The sequence below is a fragment of the Gossypium hirsutum genome, chromosome D01 (genome assembly GCF_007990345.1).
Source record: "Gossypium hirsutum isolate 1008001.06 chromosome D01, Gossypium_hirsutum_v2.1, whole genome shotgun sequence".
NCBI lineage: Eukaryota > Viridiplantae > Streptophyta > Magnoliopsida > Malvales > Malvaceae > Gossypium > Gossypium hirsutum.
The window spans coordinates 16860233-16876367 of NC_053437.1; the positions used below are offsets into that span (position 1 = coordinate 16860233).

The 16135-nt window shown below is 33.9% G+C and overlaps 2 protein-coding genes across 2 annotated transcripts; one reads left to right on the top strand and one right to left on the bottom strand.

Moving 5' to 3' along the window:
* Positions 1–9771: 9771 nt before the first annotated feature.
* On the top strand, positions 9772–12437 carry LOC107917981 (pentatricopeptide repeat-containing protein At2g33680). Its single transcript, XM_016847445.2, has one exon. It carries the CDS (start codon positions 10270–10272, stop codon positions 12412–12414), a length of 2145 nt encoding a protein of 714 aa, XP_016702934.2. The 5' UTR covers positions 9772–10269; the 3' UTR covers positions 12415–12437.
* Positions 12438–12812: 375 nt separating this feature from the next.
* Positions 12813–14035, bottom strand: LOC121213879 (ganglioside-induced differentiation-associated-protein 2). The gene is made up of 3 exons (XM_041087205.1): positions 13807–14035; positions 13460–13724; positions 12813–13180 (listed from the first exon to the last, which is right to left on the bottom strand). Exons 1-3 carry the CDS (start codon positions 13943–13945, stop codon positions 12961–12963), a joined length of 624 nt encoding a protein of 207 aa, XP_040943139.1. The 5' UTR covers positions 13946–14035; the 3' UTR covers positions 12813–12960.
* Positions 14036–16135: the final 2100 nt, after the last annotated feature.

Genomic DNA, 16135 nt, shown 5'->3' on the forward strand with positions numbered 1-16135 from the left:
AGCTCGCAATAGTCCTTTTACCTTACACACTGGAGGAACAAAAATGTATCGCAATCTACGAGAATCGTATTGGTGACTAGGAATGAAAAGAGAAATAGTTGAATACGTAGCTAAATGTTTAACTTGTCAGCGAGTTAAGGTAAACCATTAGGTCCCCACAGGATTACTTCAACCTATTTCAATTTCAGAGTGGAAATGAGAACGCATGACGATGGATTCGTAATATGGTTACCATTAACCCCGAGCAAGAAAATTGTTGTTTGGGTGATAGTTGATCGGCTTAAGGAATCGACTCATTTTATTGTAGTAAGAACTGATTGGTCAGTTCAAAAACTTGCTGCAGTTTATATTCACGAAATTGTTAGATTGCATGGCGTCCTTATGTTGATTATCTCCGATTGAGATCCTCGATTCACTTCGAGATTTTGGAAATAGTTGTATGAATCTCTTGGTACGAGACTCAATTTTAGCACAACTTTTCACTAGCAGATAGGCGGACAATCTGAACGTGTTATTCAAATTTTAGATGATATGTTTCGAGCATGTTTAATCGATTTTGAATCAGGTTGGGAATGTTACTTACCTTTGGTTGAATTTGTATATAATAATAGTTTCCAACTGAGCATTCAAATGGCTCCGTATGAAGCTTTATATGGTCGTAGATGTCAAACACCTGTTTGTTGGATGAAATTATGTGAAAGAAAAGTTGTTGGGCCGAAATTGATAATTCGAGCAAGATTGAAAGCCGCTTTCAACAGACAGAAATCATACGCAGATCTGAAATGTCAGGGAAATTGAGTTTGCTGTTGGTGACAAGGTGTTTCTAAAAGTGTCACCTTGGAAGAAAGTCCTATGATTTGGTCAAAAATGAAAGTTGAGTCCTCGTTTATCGAACCCTATTAGATAACTAAAAGAGTGGGACCAGTGGCATATCGGTTGGCATTACCTACAGAATTATAGAAAATGTACGATGTCTTTCATGTGTCAATGCTTAGGAGGTATCAATCGAATCCATCTCATATTATTTCGACGGAAGATATAGAAATTCAACCTGATTTTTCCTTCGAGGAAGAACTGGTTGAAATTTTAGCCCACAAGGTGAAAGAGTTACGTAATAAGCATGTTCCGTTAGTGAAAGCTCTGTGGCGTAGTCATAGTGTCGAGAAAGCTACTTGAGAGCTAGAAGAGACGATGTGATCCCAATATCCCTACCTCTTTTCAGGTAAATTTCGGGGACAAAAGTTATTTTGGGGGAGAATTATAATAACACAATAGTCAGGGGTGTCGGAAAGTGTAGTTTATGGATTCTATTTTCATAAACCGGACCTGTAAATATTTAAAGTTATATTAGAGCTGAATTAAATTTTGGATAGTTAATTTTCATGAATTATGAGTTATTAAGGTAATGGACCCGTAAGTGCTAAAAGTTGAATTATAGATTGAAATTAATTAAAAGGACTAAAGTTATAATTACACCACTAATAAATGTGATGGACGGTAATGGAGGCTTATAATACATTAAATGTTATAAATTTATAGTTAATAAATATATTATCATATAGAAACAAAAATAATATATAATAGTAATAAACAACCAAAACCATTTCTTTCTTTTATTTTACATGCAAAACCGATTGAGAAAGAAAGAAAGAAAGGGAGAAGAGTACCAACAACAATAAGGGGTTTTTAAGCATTCAAGCTTCAATTGGTTAGTTAATTTAGTCCATTTTCTTGTAATTTTTACGTTTTTAGAATCTCGATACTTAGAGCTAGTCAACCCATGTTATAATATTTAGTATTGTTCAAGAGTGAAGATGTTACCATTGTTGATTAGTTAGAGTTTTTGGATTAAATTAATAGATTTTTAAGTTAGAAGTGGAAAAGGACTAAATAGTGAAGATAATTGTTGATTTTGAGTAATAAGGACTAAATTGTGAAAAAAATTAAAATTAAGGGGTAGGATTGAAAATAGGGAGCTAAATTTAGCTTAGAGTGAAATTAGTATAAAAATTGGAGGTTAAATATGGAGATTAAAAATAATCTCGATTTAGGGACTAAATTGAATATTAAGCAAAGTGTGGTATAAAATTTGAAATTTAATAAAAATTAAGTTGTGTATTATTAATCTATTTTAATTATTTTATTCCGTAGCAAACGTCGTTCAGAAATCCTCGAGTAAGAAAGGGAAAGGCAAGGTCAACATCGAGTAGCTCGGAATATACGGTTTGTGTTTCTATAATCCAAAGTAAGTTATAAATTTCTACATTTTATTTGGATTGCTCATGGCAAGTAGTTGAGGTCAGATTTCTTACTCAAATTGGATTTATTCGAATTAATGAAAAATTATGAGGATTTAATGGTACATATTTGAAAAATATACGTATTTTTATGAATGTTGAAATGAATATATGTATAAAGAAAATGTGGTTGCTATCAAATTGAATATATGCTTATATTTGATAATGTACATATATGAAATTGAGACATTGGTTGTGTTGAAAAGTGAAAAACTCTAGTAACTATTTTGGGCTAAGTCGGATATAGATGGCATGCTATAGGATAGAAAGAGTTCAGAGATTTCTTCAACTTCGAGTCGATGAGGCACTGGGTGCCAATTTACTTCAGTTTAACCGATAAGACACTGGGTGTTAACGTATTACAGCGCTGGGCACAGTTATTACATTAGAATTATCTGATGAGGCACTGGGTGCCAAACTAGTGTGTTGGTTGGATCCGCTTATCCATCCGAGTCCAAGTCAGGATAATAGGGAAATAAATATGGATCACGAATTTTAAATATGTTAAATGGAAATGAAATATGTGATTGAAATGGAATGAAATCTTGGTTTGAGCCATGAATATAGACTGACTATGTTCCATTTGAATATGGATTAATAATGTAGTTTGGATTGTGTCATTTCATGATTAAAATATCAAATGATTTATGAGAGACAATTGACAAAATAAGAGTTGTGAAATGAAACATGTATTAGAAACAAAAATGGAAATTGGGCATTGTGTAATTGAAAATGCCATGTATCAATGTTGTAAAAATGTGTAAAGTGACATAGTATTACCATGAAAATTTCATGTTTAATTTGATTGAAAATTTGGGTTGAGTATTTATGTGATTATATCTTTTTTATTTTATGCTCGGATTATAAAAATAACACTAAGTGATACTTAGTGTACGGTTTGTTTTTCGTGCGCAAGTTAGGTACTTTTCAGCTTATTGTCGACTCAACATCCAACAATAATCCTAGACTTAAGCATAGTGATGTTTAATTTTGAAATGGCATGTACCTAGGAGGTCTTTTGGTTGACGGTTATTTTGTTAATGTGATGCTATTTTGAGTTCTATGTGTAATGGTATTTATATGTTCATATGGTTGTGGTTAAAACTATGTTTTGGTAAGTTAGTCAAGCTTGATGTTTTGCATATGATTAGCTTTAACTTGTTAGCCTAAATAACTAGAACATTAGTTATATCTTGATAACTTGGTATGAATGTGTGTGTTGAATGATTGATGTTTTACCAATATGTTTGCAAATATAAAATGTGGTACCAATAAGGGTACATTGGTTAGGCACTTAAGATGGATGTTTTGGCATGTTTTAAACATGTTTAATTGTGTTTTGAATAGGCTAAATGGCTGGTAATTGGGTTGCTTAGTGTCTAAGTAAGCATGATTCGGTAAAGTTAAGTTTTAAGGTGTATTTAGGTACACACGACTGTGTGACACACACGGCCTGGCCACACAGCCGTGTGCCTCAAGTCAGTGAGTTACACGGATGGAGACACGAGCTGGGGCACGACCGTGTGTCCCAACTTCAAAAGCCACACGGCCTAGGGCATATCTCACGGCCGTGTTACCCCTGTTTCTAAAATTTTTAAAATTTTTCCCCAAACCCTTTTGAATTGTTTCAAATTAGTCCCTATTTATTTTTTAATTATTTTTAAGGTCTCGTAAAATCATATTAAAGACTGTAAGAGTATTTTTACGCTTATTTTAAATGAAGTAGTGAACCTTAACTGGGTGAAGTAGGTCATTCTACTAATATCATTGGATGTAGATAGCCAGAGTATAACCCGATACTCTGATGCTAATAATTGGAATAGTCCTGTTAATTTACCAACTTCTAGCTTTCAAGAGGGAATAATAGTAATAAGATTATAAACAATGGAAGACTAAGTTTAGTATTGCATTGCATATCTCATCACTCAGTTGTTCAAAATAGTAATATGGAAAATATTAAATTAGCATACTTTGCTCTCAGTATAATATGAGTGTTAATAGTCAGCTTACACCTTTGCGTATGTTGCAATTAAATGTTCTAATTGGTTAGTAATGCCTGTGACCCTAATCCAACGACGGAGACGGGTTAGGGGTGTTACAGTTATTACTTTAGATTTTGATGATGTCTGATAAGAAAAATAAAATTCAGTTCTATTTTCTTCCGCATTTTAAGTTTCACAGGACCTATCACAGTATGGGGTATCCATGGAATAGTCTGCCATTTTAGGTATAAGAAAGTTTTCCAAATCTAATGTATACCTTACTTTCCGCAATAATTGTACCCACGAAATAATTCACAATTTAGCTATCTAAATTTCAATACGTAAATGAACAACCTTTAGGATCGACCCGTCACCTATTAGTCCGCGGCATGGTCCGCCTTGTATGTTTAATGTATGCATATTTTAGCTGTGGCTCAATTCCGACGATCGGTCCGGGCAAGGGGTGTTACACCTCTAAAGAGAATATATAGGTTGTTACATTGTTCTAAATGAATTTTGTAAATTCTCCGGGCATACAATGAATCGAGGGAAGACCCAAGTGTTTTTCTCAGCTAATACTGATGGAGCTTTAAAAGATGAAATTGGTAGGGGGTTAGGTGTTTCGATTATTAAGGACCTTGGTTGATATTTGGGGGTCCCTCTACTACATAGTTGAGTAAAGAAAGAAATATATGGCTATATGGTGGGGAAAATGTAAGAGAGATTAGTATAGTGGAAAGCACATGCTTTATCATTAGCAAGTCATATTATGCTTGTGAAATCAATTCTTGCTTCGATGCCTATTTATGCTATGCAAACATCTATCATTCTTTCTAGTGTTTGCCTAGAAATAGATAGGATTATTCATGATTTTATTCCACTTGGATCAGAAGAGGGGAATGAATTTAGTGATTTGGGAACAGGTTTGTAAGGCACCAGAGGAAGGAGGACTTGGATTTTGATGTATGTCAGATTTGAACAAGTTGTTTGTAATGAAACTAGGTTTCCAATTGGTTAAATATGAATATCATCTTTGGATTGAATGTTCAATGCAAAGTATAAATGGTTGGATGTACTGTCTGTTGTGCTACATTGTCCTAACTTATCATGACTATGGAGAGGAATATACAATGTTTGGGATAGGGTGCGTGGTAGCGTTGTGTGGAATTTAGGCAATGGTAAAAAGGTTGATTTTTGGCAAGACTGGCTTGGCTTAGATTCTCCTCTAGCAGATATGTGTTTACTTCCATATGCTCTTCCCAATCAGGGTTTATTTGTAGCTAGTATGGTAAGTTGGGTTAGCGAGTGGGACTGGATCGATTTGTTGACATCATTCCTACCAATGTCTTATGAATAACAGTAACGACATTACCTCTTTGTGAGATGGATGTTGAGCATACTCCAAGGTGGCTTTAGGATGGTAAGCATCGTTTCACATAAAATCACTTATTCGTCTTTACAAAAAGCTACTATTACTAGCGATGGGGATGTATGGCGGAAGCTTTGGAAGTGTCAGGGTCAAGGCACACATGTTTTTATGGCTTGTTTGTAATGGCAAAATCCTCACCAATGAAAAATACTTTAAAAGGAAAATTACTATTGGTGTGAACTATTCTTTTTGCATAAATAAAGTTGAATCAATCGACCATGTTCTATGATCTTGTCCAACTGCTATAAGTCTTTGGGTAAGCCTTCTGCATCCTACTAAAGTTGGTGAGTTCTTTAACCTTGATATTAGACAGTGGATTACAAAGAACAAGATGTTGCACAACTACTTTAATAATAAGGTTGATTGTGATTTATTATTTGGTACAATATGTTGGAATCTATGGAAGCACCACAATTCAAAATTTTTTGAAATTGACTATGTTGAGAAGGAGGGCATCTTGGAGGCGAGTAAATGAATGTGTGTTGAAATGGGATCTGTTTCATTAAATGACCGTGGGATAAGTATAGTGGAAAAGAGACAAGTAGAGTTGCCAAGGTGGATCTTACCATAAAAGGGGTGGTTGAAAATTAATACGGATGGTGCAATTAAAAAGGTCGATAGTGTAGTAGTAGCAGGTGGAATCTTTCGAGATTATCAAAAGAGTTGGATCTAGGGTTTCTTGTGCAATTTAGGATGTTATTCAGTTTTCGATGTAGAATTGTACAGATTTTTTAATAGTCTTATAATGGCTTGGAAGGGATTCAGAAGGATCATGATGGAGATTGATAATTTGGAGGTGGTTGAGTGTATTTCGAATCATGGAAAGGCTTAGCCAAACACACTAGGAAGAAGGATTAAAGGTATTATGGAATGGGATTGGAATGTTAGAATCAATCATGTTTACATAGAATGCAACTTTGTTGCAGATACTCTAGCAAAGATGGGGCTAAGTGGCCCCTTAGGTCTATTAATTTTCAACAATCCATTAGATGAAATATTATGAGTGGTGCACGATGATTGGGATAATATTTCATATAGGAGGTTTAAGTTAGTGTAACTAATTAGCTATTTCCTTCAAATAAAAAAATAACATTTGATAAAGGGTATTTTTTAATTAGACTTATATTTTATTTACATAAAAAGAAAATAAAATTTATTAAAATAAAAAAGGCAAAATTTTCTAAAATTTCATATTTCAACAAGAATGTAAAATTTCTTAAGAGATACTATTGATATTAATTCCTATATTTTGAAATATTGATAGAATGTGAAATTACCATCTCATCTAGAAAAATGATTGTATGAAACTGTGGTTCCACGTCATCTTTATCCCTTTCCAATGCGAGAATGACAAATCAGATTTTTTCTCCTAACTTTTATCTTTTTCCTCTTGAAAAAAATTCAAATCCAATTAAAAATACTAAAAATCAAGAGAGAAAAAAATGATTTGTCATTCTCCCATTAGAAAGAGATAAAAATGACGCGAAATCATAATTTCATATCATCTTTTCTCCTAAAATTTATTAAAATAAAAAAGACAAAATTTTCTAAAATTTCATATTTCAACAAGAAAGTAAAATTTCTTAATAGATAAATTGATATTAATTCCTATATTCTGAAATATTGACAGAATGTGAAATTACCATCTCATCTAGAGAAATAATAGTATAAAACTGTGGTTCCACGTTATTTTTATCTCTTTCCAATGGGAAAATGACAAATCAGATTTTTTTCTCCTGATTTTTAGCTTTTTCCTCTTGAAAAAATTCAAATCCAACTAAAAATACTAAAAATCAGGAAAATAAAAATCTGATTTGTCAGGAAAATAAAAATCTGATTTGTCATTCTCTTATTAGAAAGAGATAAAAATGACGTGAAATTACAATTTCATATCATCTTTTCTCCTAAAATTTATTAAAAGAAAAAAGAAAAAATTTTCTAAAATTTCATATTTTAACAAGAATGTAAATTTTCTTAAGAGATAATATTGATACTAATTTCTATATTCTGAAATATTGACAGAATGTGAAATTACCATCTCATCTAGAGAAATGATTGTATGAAACTGTGGTTCCATGTCATCTTTATCCATTTCCAATGGGAGAATGACAAATTAAATTTTTTTTTCCTGATTTTTAGCTTTTTCTTCTTGAAAAAATTCAAATCTAACTAAAAATACTAAAAATCAGGAGAGAAAAAATATGATTTGTCATTCTCCCATTAGAAAGAGATAAAAATGACGTGAAATCACAATTTCATATTATCTTTTCTCCTAAAATTTATTATAATAGAATAAGGCAAAATTTTCTAAAATTTCATATTTCAACAAGAATGTAAAATTTCTTAAGAGATACTATTGATATTAATTCTTATATTCTAAAATATTGACAGAATGTGAAATTACCATCTCATCTAGAAAAATGATTGTATAAAATTGTAGTTCCACGTCATTTTTATCTCTTTTCAATGGGAGAATGACAAATCAAATTTTTTCTCCTACTTTTTAGCTTTTTCCTCTTGAAAAAATTCAAATCCAACTAAAAATACTAAAAATTAGGAAAAAAATCTGATTTATCATTCTCCTATTAAAAAGAGATAAAAATTATATAAAATCACAATTTTATATCATCTTTTGTCCTAAACACAGTTATCATAAAAAAAATTGTAAAATTCCGCAAAACAAATGCAAACTACACGTATGGGTAAAATTATTAATGACTCACTACATCATTTATTGCTTTAAAGCTACCCCCCAACAATATCCAATTAATTGCTTTACATAATTGCAGTTCAAATTTTCAAAATACAAAGTGAGACAACAGGGAATTAGTATCTGTTTCAGAAAGCCAGCTGCAGACTGATATTGGCTTTGCTGACTTTGTTCTCTCAACGTCCCATTAGCCCCTCCCTAGGAACATACCAGTTGCCATACCCAGCTACTGTCAGAGCCATGATTGAATCATTGGGACACTGAAACGTTTAATATTCATTACTTCTTTTTTTCCTGAAATGTAGCACTGAAATAGTCTCATTGCATCAACTTTCATGTATATGATGCAAGCTCCTACCACATTTCAGCTCATGCATTATGTACAGCTGTGCTGATAAAACCGGGCAAATGCAAGTCCTATTGGATTTCTGTCAAACAACCCTCCAACACAACCTGTCGGTAGCTGTAAATGAAACCATACGGCTAATATATTGGTGACCAAACTAAAATGTAGAATTGCTTAGTTGTCACTAAGACAAACATGAATGACAATATTAAATGTTATGTCATGTCAATTTCATTTCAAGCCATGCAGAGGGAGTACATATACCAGCAAACTCAGTAATAATTCTTATAACAATGGAGTTTGATCTTAAGAAATTAGACTCACCCAATGAAATATGTATGGTAGGAAACTATTTTAAATTGAAATGCTTAACTGGAATGAAAAAGGAAACCCACGTCATATCACAAAAAGATGAAAAGAAATGAAAAAGGAAAGTGCATGACATTTGAATAAACAAGGTATGGAAGTTTTTGACTTAACAAAAAAAAAACACTCAGTACTGCAAATTGGGTAGTTTAGGCTTTCTGTCCGCTACTTTTTCAGTAAGGTAAAAAAAAGGATTCATTGGTGAAAGAAAAAGCAGTATCATAGGATGGCAGTATCCAGGATGGTGCATGCAAAAGCATTGAAAACTGGCTAATCATATAAAAACATTTTGATATACTAAAACTGAAATAACTTTTCAGTCTCCTTTTTATTTCAATGCATTTCATTAATCTTAGCTTTGTTAAAGAAAAGTTCATGCGCTTTGCTCACTGCGCCTTGTGATATTTCAAAGTGTCAACTTTTATTCTCATACTTTATGTTTTCCTTTTTAGAAAGCTAGCTTTTATGCTATGATGCAGTTGTAGGGACAATGGCTTTTTTACGATAATAATAAGCATAAAAACTACTGGTAATTGATGCAAGCTATATATCATCTTGATGAGAGGTTGAAAATCAATTAGCATGTAGCAGTCGGATTTATATATATATATATGTGGACAAGCATGAATCCATGATTATTGGCTCACTGTAGCAAAGCTAGAGCTACCTTTTTCACTTTTGATGCATGCGGACCACCTCCCAATTCTCATGTACTTTCATCATTACATTTTTCTATACATATAACATTAATTATTTTACTAGTAATTGATAATCTGAGCCCTGGAAACTCCTTTAAGCCACTGTTCTGGCAGTTTACTCTTATAATTAGGTTCTTGAATCTGATGTACAAAGACGGATACTTCAATCTTTTAAATTTTGCATATATATCGCAGAGAGCCATTGTCGATGGGAAAGCTCGAGCATTAAGCAGACTGAAAACAAGAAAACTTAAGCATCGAAAAGGGTTTACATGGGCCAGGTCCATAGCTAATTTGGGCTATTTCTTGGGTCTTATGGGCTAGCCGAGAGCGCATTTAGTATTGGGGTTTTGAGCTTTGATCTTTGATGCTTTTGCATTGCTGCTCTCAGTTGAACCATGTTTCATCAACGAAAGCCGAAACCCAAGCTTTACAGATTTGATGACTTCGCCTCGATATCGCTCTTGTTTTTCAGAACTTGTTCAATGTACCAAACAGAAAAACCTGTTGCGAGGTCGAGCCGTACACGCTCGAATAGTAAAAGATGGTTCAGCTTGCTGCGTGTACCTTTCGAACAGCCTCGTTAACTTGTACGCCAAATGCGGGGACTTGTTCCACGCCAAACGTGTATTCGATAATATACAGGACAAGGATGTTGTCTCATGGAACTGCCTCATAAATGGTTACTCTCAACAGGGTCTAACAGGATCGTCTCTTGTTATGGAACTCTTTAAGCGAATGCGAGCAGAGAATGTCTTGCCTAATTCCCACACCTTTGCGGGCGTTTTCACTGCTGCATCGAGTTTGTCGGATGTTTTAAGTGGGCTGCAAGCTCATACGCTTGCAATTAAAACCGACAGCTTTGGTGATGTCTTCGTCGGGAGCTCTCTTCTGAATATGTACTGTAAATCGGGTGCTATGGCTGAGGCTCGTAAGGTGTTTGATGGAATGCCGGAAAGGAATTCGGTTTCTTGGGCTACGATGATTTCTGGGTACGCAATGCAAAGGTCTGCTGTGGAGGCTTTTGAGATTTTTAAATTAATGCGTCTAAAAGATGAGAAAGAGAATGAGTATGCATTGTCTAGCATCCTTAGTGCATTGGCGGATCCTGAGTTTCTTAGCACCGGTAGTCAAATGCATTGCCTCACGGTTAAAAATGGGTTACTGGTGTTTGTATCTGTTGGCAATGCTCTTGTTACCATGTATGCTAAATGTGGGAGCTTGGATGATGCACTTAAGACATTTGAATTATCAGGTGATAAAAATTCGATTACATGGTCGGCTATAATCACTGGTTATTCACAAAGTGGGGATTCCTGTAAGGCTCTCAAGCTTTTCTCGAATATGCATCTTGCCGGCATCATACCTAGTGAGTTTACCCTTGTTGGGGTTCTTAATGCTTGTAGTGATACAGCTGCCGTTGGAGAAGGAAAGCAAGTTCATGGTTACTTGTTGAAATTGGGATATGAATCGCAAGTATACATAATGACGGCTTTGGTTGATATGTATGCAAAATGCGGCAGTACATTAGATGCTCGGAAGGGGTTTGATTATTTACAAGAACCTGATATGGTCTTATGGACTTCCATGATTGGAGGATATGTGCAAAATGGGGAGAACGAAAATGCAATGAATTTGTATGCTAGAATGCGGATTGAGGGGATTATGCCCAATGAGCTCACAATGGCTAGTATTCTAAAAGCTTGTTCTTGTCTTGCAGCTTTGGAACAAGGAAAGCAAATCCATGCCTGTACCATTAAGCATGGATTTGGTCTGGAAATCCCAATCGGAAGTGCCCTTTCAACCATGTATGCCAAGTGCGGGAGTCTAGAAGATGGTAGCATTGTCTTTAGCAGGATGCCAAGGAGAGATATAGTGTCATGGAATGCAATGATATCAGGGCTTGCTCAGAATGGGCATGGTAATGAAGCTCTTGAACTTTTCGAGGATATGCAGCTGGAAGGAACCGAGCCAGACTATGTTACATTTGTTAACATTCTTTCAGCTTGTAGTCACATGGGATTGGTGAAAAGAGGTCGGGCTTATTTCGATATGATGTCTGACAAATTTGGAATTGTTCCAAGAGTAGAGCATTATGCTTGCATGGTTGATATGCTGGGCCGTGCAGGAATGCTCGATGAAGCCAAGGAATTTATTGAATCAGCTACCATAGATCATGGCATGTGTCTATGGCGTATTCTATTAAGTGCTTGCCGGAATTTCCGGAACTATGAATTAGGGGCATATGCTGGAGAGAAACTCATGGAGTTGGGCTCTCAAGAATCATCCGCTTATGTGTTATTATCGAGTAACTATATCGCCTTGGGCAGGCTGGAAGATGTGGAGAGAGTCCGGAGGATGATGAGATTTAGAGGAGTAAATAAGGAACCTGGATGCAGCTGGATTGAACTAAAAGACGGTGTTCACGTGTTCGTCGTCAGAGACCAAATGCATCCAGAGATAAAAACGATACGTGAAGAGCTACGAATCTTAAGCAAGCAAATTAAGGATGAAGGTTACCATCCTCCTGATTCAGTTTCTGCAAATACTTGTAATGATGAGGAACTAGTCGCTGCTTTTACGTGATAATATATTTCATTCTTTGGTCAGCTCTTGCCCACATAGTTTTCAATATAGTAACACAACTTCAACATCAGGGTTTATATCTGTTCTTAAAAGTGGCACATGCAAACATATTACGTTATCTAATCGTCTTGTCCCTTATTGCATGCTAGAAATCCTTCAAGGTAGAAACCCATGTGATCAAGTTGGTTTTAAAAGTTTGTGATATATAGAAGTTTCAGGTTCTGCAAATCAGGTCCCCTTCTCTGCTATTAACTTGTTATAGGCAGAGGCCTAGATGAGGAATGCTGTAGGATGCCATTAGCAATTCAACATACGTATGCTTCGTTGAGGATCTTTTTCATATTTAACAGTTTGATTTTATCCATTTTGCCGAATAGATTTTTTGATCACTCAGTTGCTCACTCTGCCAATGAAGTCTTAAGGTTCCATTTACAAACTCCCATTTTATACAATATGAACACCAAAACTCTCCTCTATCAAAAAGCAAAACCCATAACGTATCAACTGCAAATCTACAGTTTCAACCTTTCAACACGGGCTTAAAGCTCAAGCTATGCACCTCATAGAGTACATCGAGATAGGATCCATGGAGGGCGGCTCAGTGTAAACTCTAGGGTGGTCGCTCTCTAACCCATAGTCCATCATGGGATGGTACTCCAGCTCTTCATCATGATCATGCACAAAGTCTGGTATTTTCATCTCCAACCTCCTCACATGGTCCCATAGAAACTCAAGCCTACTCACGTATTTAAGTTTCGAATACAACCTGCCATTCAGTTCAATCATTCATTACAGTTAACTTTAAAATGACCCTTAAACTAAAAGGTGGATGAGGATGGACAATAAAGCCGGAAAAAAAGCACTATGGGTATTGTCATCCTTTGTCATTATCAATTTATCATCCTTTTTCAGTGGCTAAAGTGGGCCAGAGGGGGGTGGCTTTGTTATCCTTGTTTGAAATTTTATAATTTTATAAAAAAAATCGAAAGAGACCTTCACCAACTAATCGGAAAGAAAACAAAAAGGGAAAGAGGCCCTCACTCACCCTCCGTCGAAAAACAAACGGCCAAAGGTGGCAAGGAAAAGTCTGGCCTGTAATCCAGGATGCAAGAAATAAACAACCTCGAGATTGTTCTTGAGGTTCATCGGAATAGCATCGGAGACTGATCGAAGAACTGATATTCCAGGAAAATTTTCACTCTTTTGAACATCTGTATGTACATACACCACCGAGAACGGTTTTGCCCCTAATTTGGGGTAAATCGTTTCTTCTAAATACTTCTTCAGAACCTCACTACTAACCATGCGAGCTGTTACAAAACCCCAATTAGAAAAACATAATTAAGAAAAAAAATAGTCAGAAAACTTGCAAAAAAAAACCAAGAAAGGTACCAGGAAAGTATTTGCCGATGATGAGAAGAACATTACGACCGCGTTTATCTCTGCCTTTGACCTTAAAGACATCGAGTTTTTCCAAGAGATGTTGTTGTTGGGATTGGGAGAGAGTGAAAGAGGATGAAATGTTACTCATGACTGGCGGCTTGTTTGTTTGCTGAGAATTTAAAAAAGTGTGGGGGAAATGCGGAAGAAGAGAGCAGGTTTTATATAGGAAAAAGGGGGGTGGGGCGGCGACGTTATCCTTAACGTGAGTTTTTTACGCGACAGATTGGGTTATGAAGACGGTATATTCCCAAGAATCTTCCGTTTTGGATATAAGTGAGTCTGTCTTAACTCGGTGGAGTTGTGATTTGAGTCACTGACACGTTTGGGTCCACCCGCCTCCCATGGTTCTATCTGGACTTTCCTACTGCCCCAGCCCCATAAAATGTAAAATTACTATTTAAGCCCTTCAATTTTTTTTAAAAATTTTTATTTAGTAAAGGTAAAATTATACTTTGGCCCCCTTAAAATTATAAAAATTTGATTTAATTTTTTAAAAATTATAAAGATATAAAATTTAATTCGACCCCCCTAAAAAATTCTTCTGGCTTCACCTCTGGTCATATCAAATACCTAGAGTAAATTTAAATAGGGTAAATTAGTTAATTTTTTTGTTTTGATCAATTAATTAAAAAATGTTGTAATTTGGTCACTAAATTATTCAAAAATTTCCATTTAAGTTATTAAACTATTCAAAAGTTTTTATTTAAGTCACTAAGTTATTAAGTTTTTTATTTAAAAATAAGTTCCGCCAACAAGCTCCAAGCAACAATTCGACGATGGGTATGATAGATCTGTACATTTCAACAAGTAGAACATATCTTATATCCAAGTCATTCTGACAGTCAGTGTTGGAGATTGGAGAAAAAAATTTAAAATTTTAGTTCATAAATTTATGGCGCCCAAAGTTGTTTTATAAAAAAAAACTGAACTATAAAAGAGAAGGGAAAAAAAAGCTTTCGACTTATGTAGACAGTGCAAACAAAGAAAGCCATGTAGCATCAATTTTAATGGTCCGGTGAATGAAAACTTTTAAATATTCTAATGACCAAATTATAACTTTTTTAATTAAGTGACAAAATAAAAATTTACCCATAAATTAGCAACTAATGGTATACTTTACCCATTTAAATAAAGCTCATTCCATCATTTAGAAGAGAACTAATTTCTTAAGTGTGCATGCATTAATTATAATATATTAATTGTTTTTAATTTTTAAAAATTTGTATATTTTCACAAATAATATATAATAGTATAGCTTAAATACCGTATAAATTATTGCATATTGTTCAACCCATCGATTGGTTGAATCAGTGAAATATCCTTGATAAATATTCATAATATTATTGTTCATTTCAAGCTCTTCAATGATTAATTTTATGTTGCTCGTTGTACAATATTCCTTACATCTCAGTCTCATACTTCTATGGTTCGATCACTCTATGATTGAATTCATTATTCAATTCTTGAATGATTCCCTTCCATAATCCTAATGTCAAAAATTAAAGAATAAATAAGGTTAAAAGAAATGATGCAAAATAGAATTAAAGAATATAAATTAAAAATAGAAAAATAATGTTAAAAAACTTTAAACTACCATTGATTTGATTTATAATTCTTCGTTGCGTTTCATCACGAATCCTATTGACAGGCACATGCATGAAATGGAAGGAAGAATGGTGAACTTTGAATATTGATTTTATTTGATACAAATTATTCTTTAATTATTATGATTTATTTCTCCTAATTTTTACCTGAATTTTTGTAATCAATATTAATGATTTTTCTATTACGTTTTACATTGACATAAAAATTTATTTTTTAATGATTTATTGTTGTATGTGAAATTAACTCACTTTGATTGGGCAAATAAGGTTTAATATTAGATGAATTGTTGACTTTATAAGTAGTAAATATATTTATTGTCTATTATTATTATGGTAATTAATCACAAAAAAAGCGTGTTGAGAAATTATTTAAATTGTTTAATCATTTGAATTTTGTAATTGATAAGGGCATTTAAATTTTAATTTTAAATATAAGTAAAAGAGAATGTTTTGAAACTCAAACAATAAACCTAAAACTTAATGCTTTTATATATGTTTTTGTTCCTTCATATATATATATATCTAATTATCCATTGTCAAAATTTTATGGGAAAATCCCTAATTTTTAGTGTGTTTCTGTTTTATCTAAACCAATTTTTTCTTAACCCCATTTTCTGAAGCTGGAATTCAAGTCTATAAGAAATGGTGGAGAACAAAGATTACTAAAGTAACTG

Bases quoted from the DNA above. Each gene is read 5' to 3' on its own strand.
- LOC107917981 (XM_016847445.2), top strand. From the start codon at position 10,270: ATGACTTCGCCTCGATATCGCTCTTGTTTTTCAGAACTTGTTCAATGT.
- LOC121213879 (XM_041087205.1), bottom strand. From the start codon at position 13,945: ATGAGTAACATTTCATCCTCTTTCACTCTCTCCCAATCCCAACAACAA. The intron at 13,725-13,806 runs GTACCTTTCTTG...GTTTTGTAACAG, and splicing joins CATCGGCAAATACTTTCCTG to CTCGCATGGTTAGTAGTGAG. The intron at 13,181-13,459 runs GTGAGTGAGGGC...ACTGAATGGCAG, and splicing joins CGTTTGTTTTTCGACGGAGG to GTTGTATTCGAAACTTAAAT.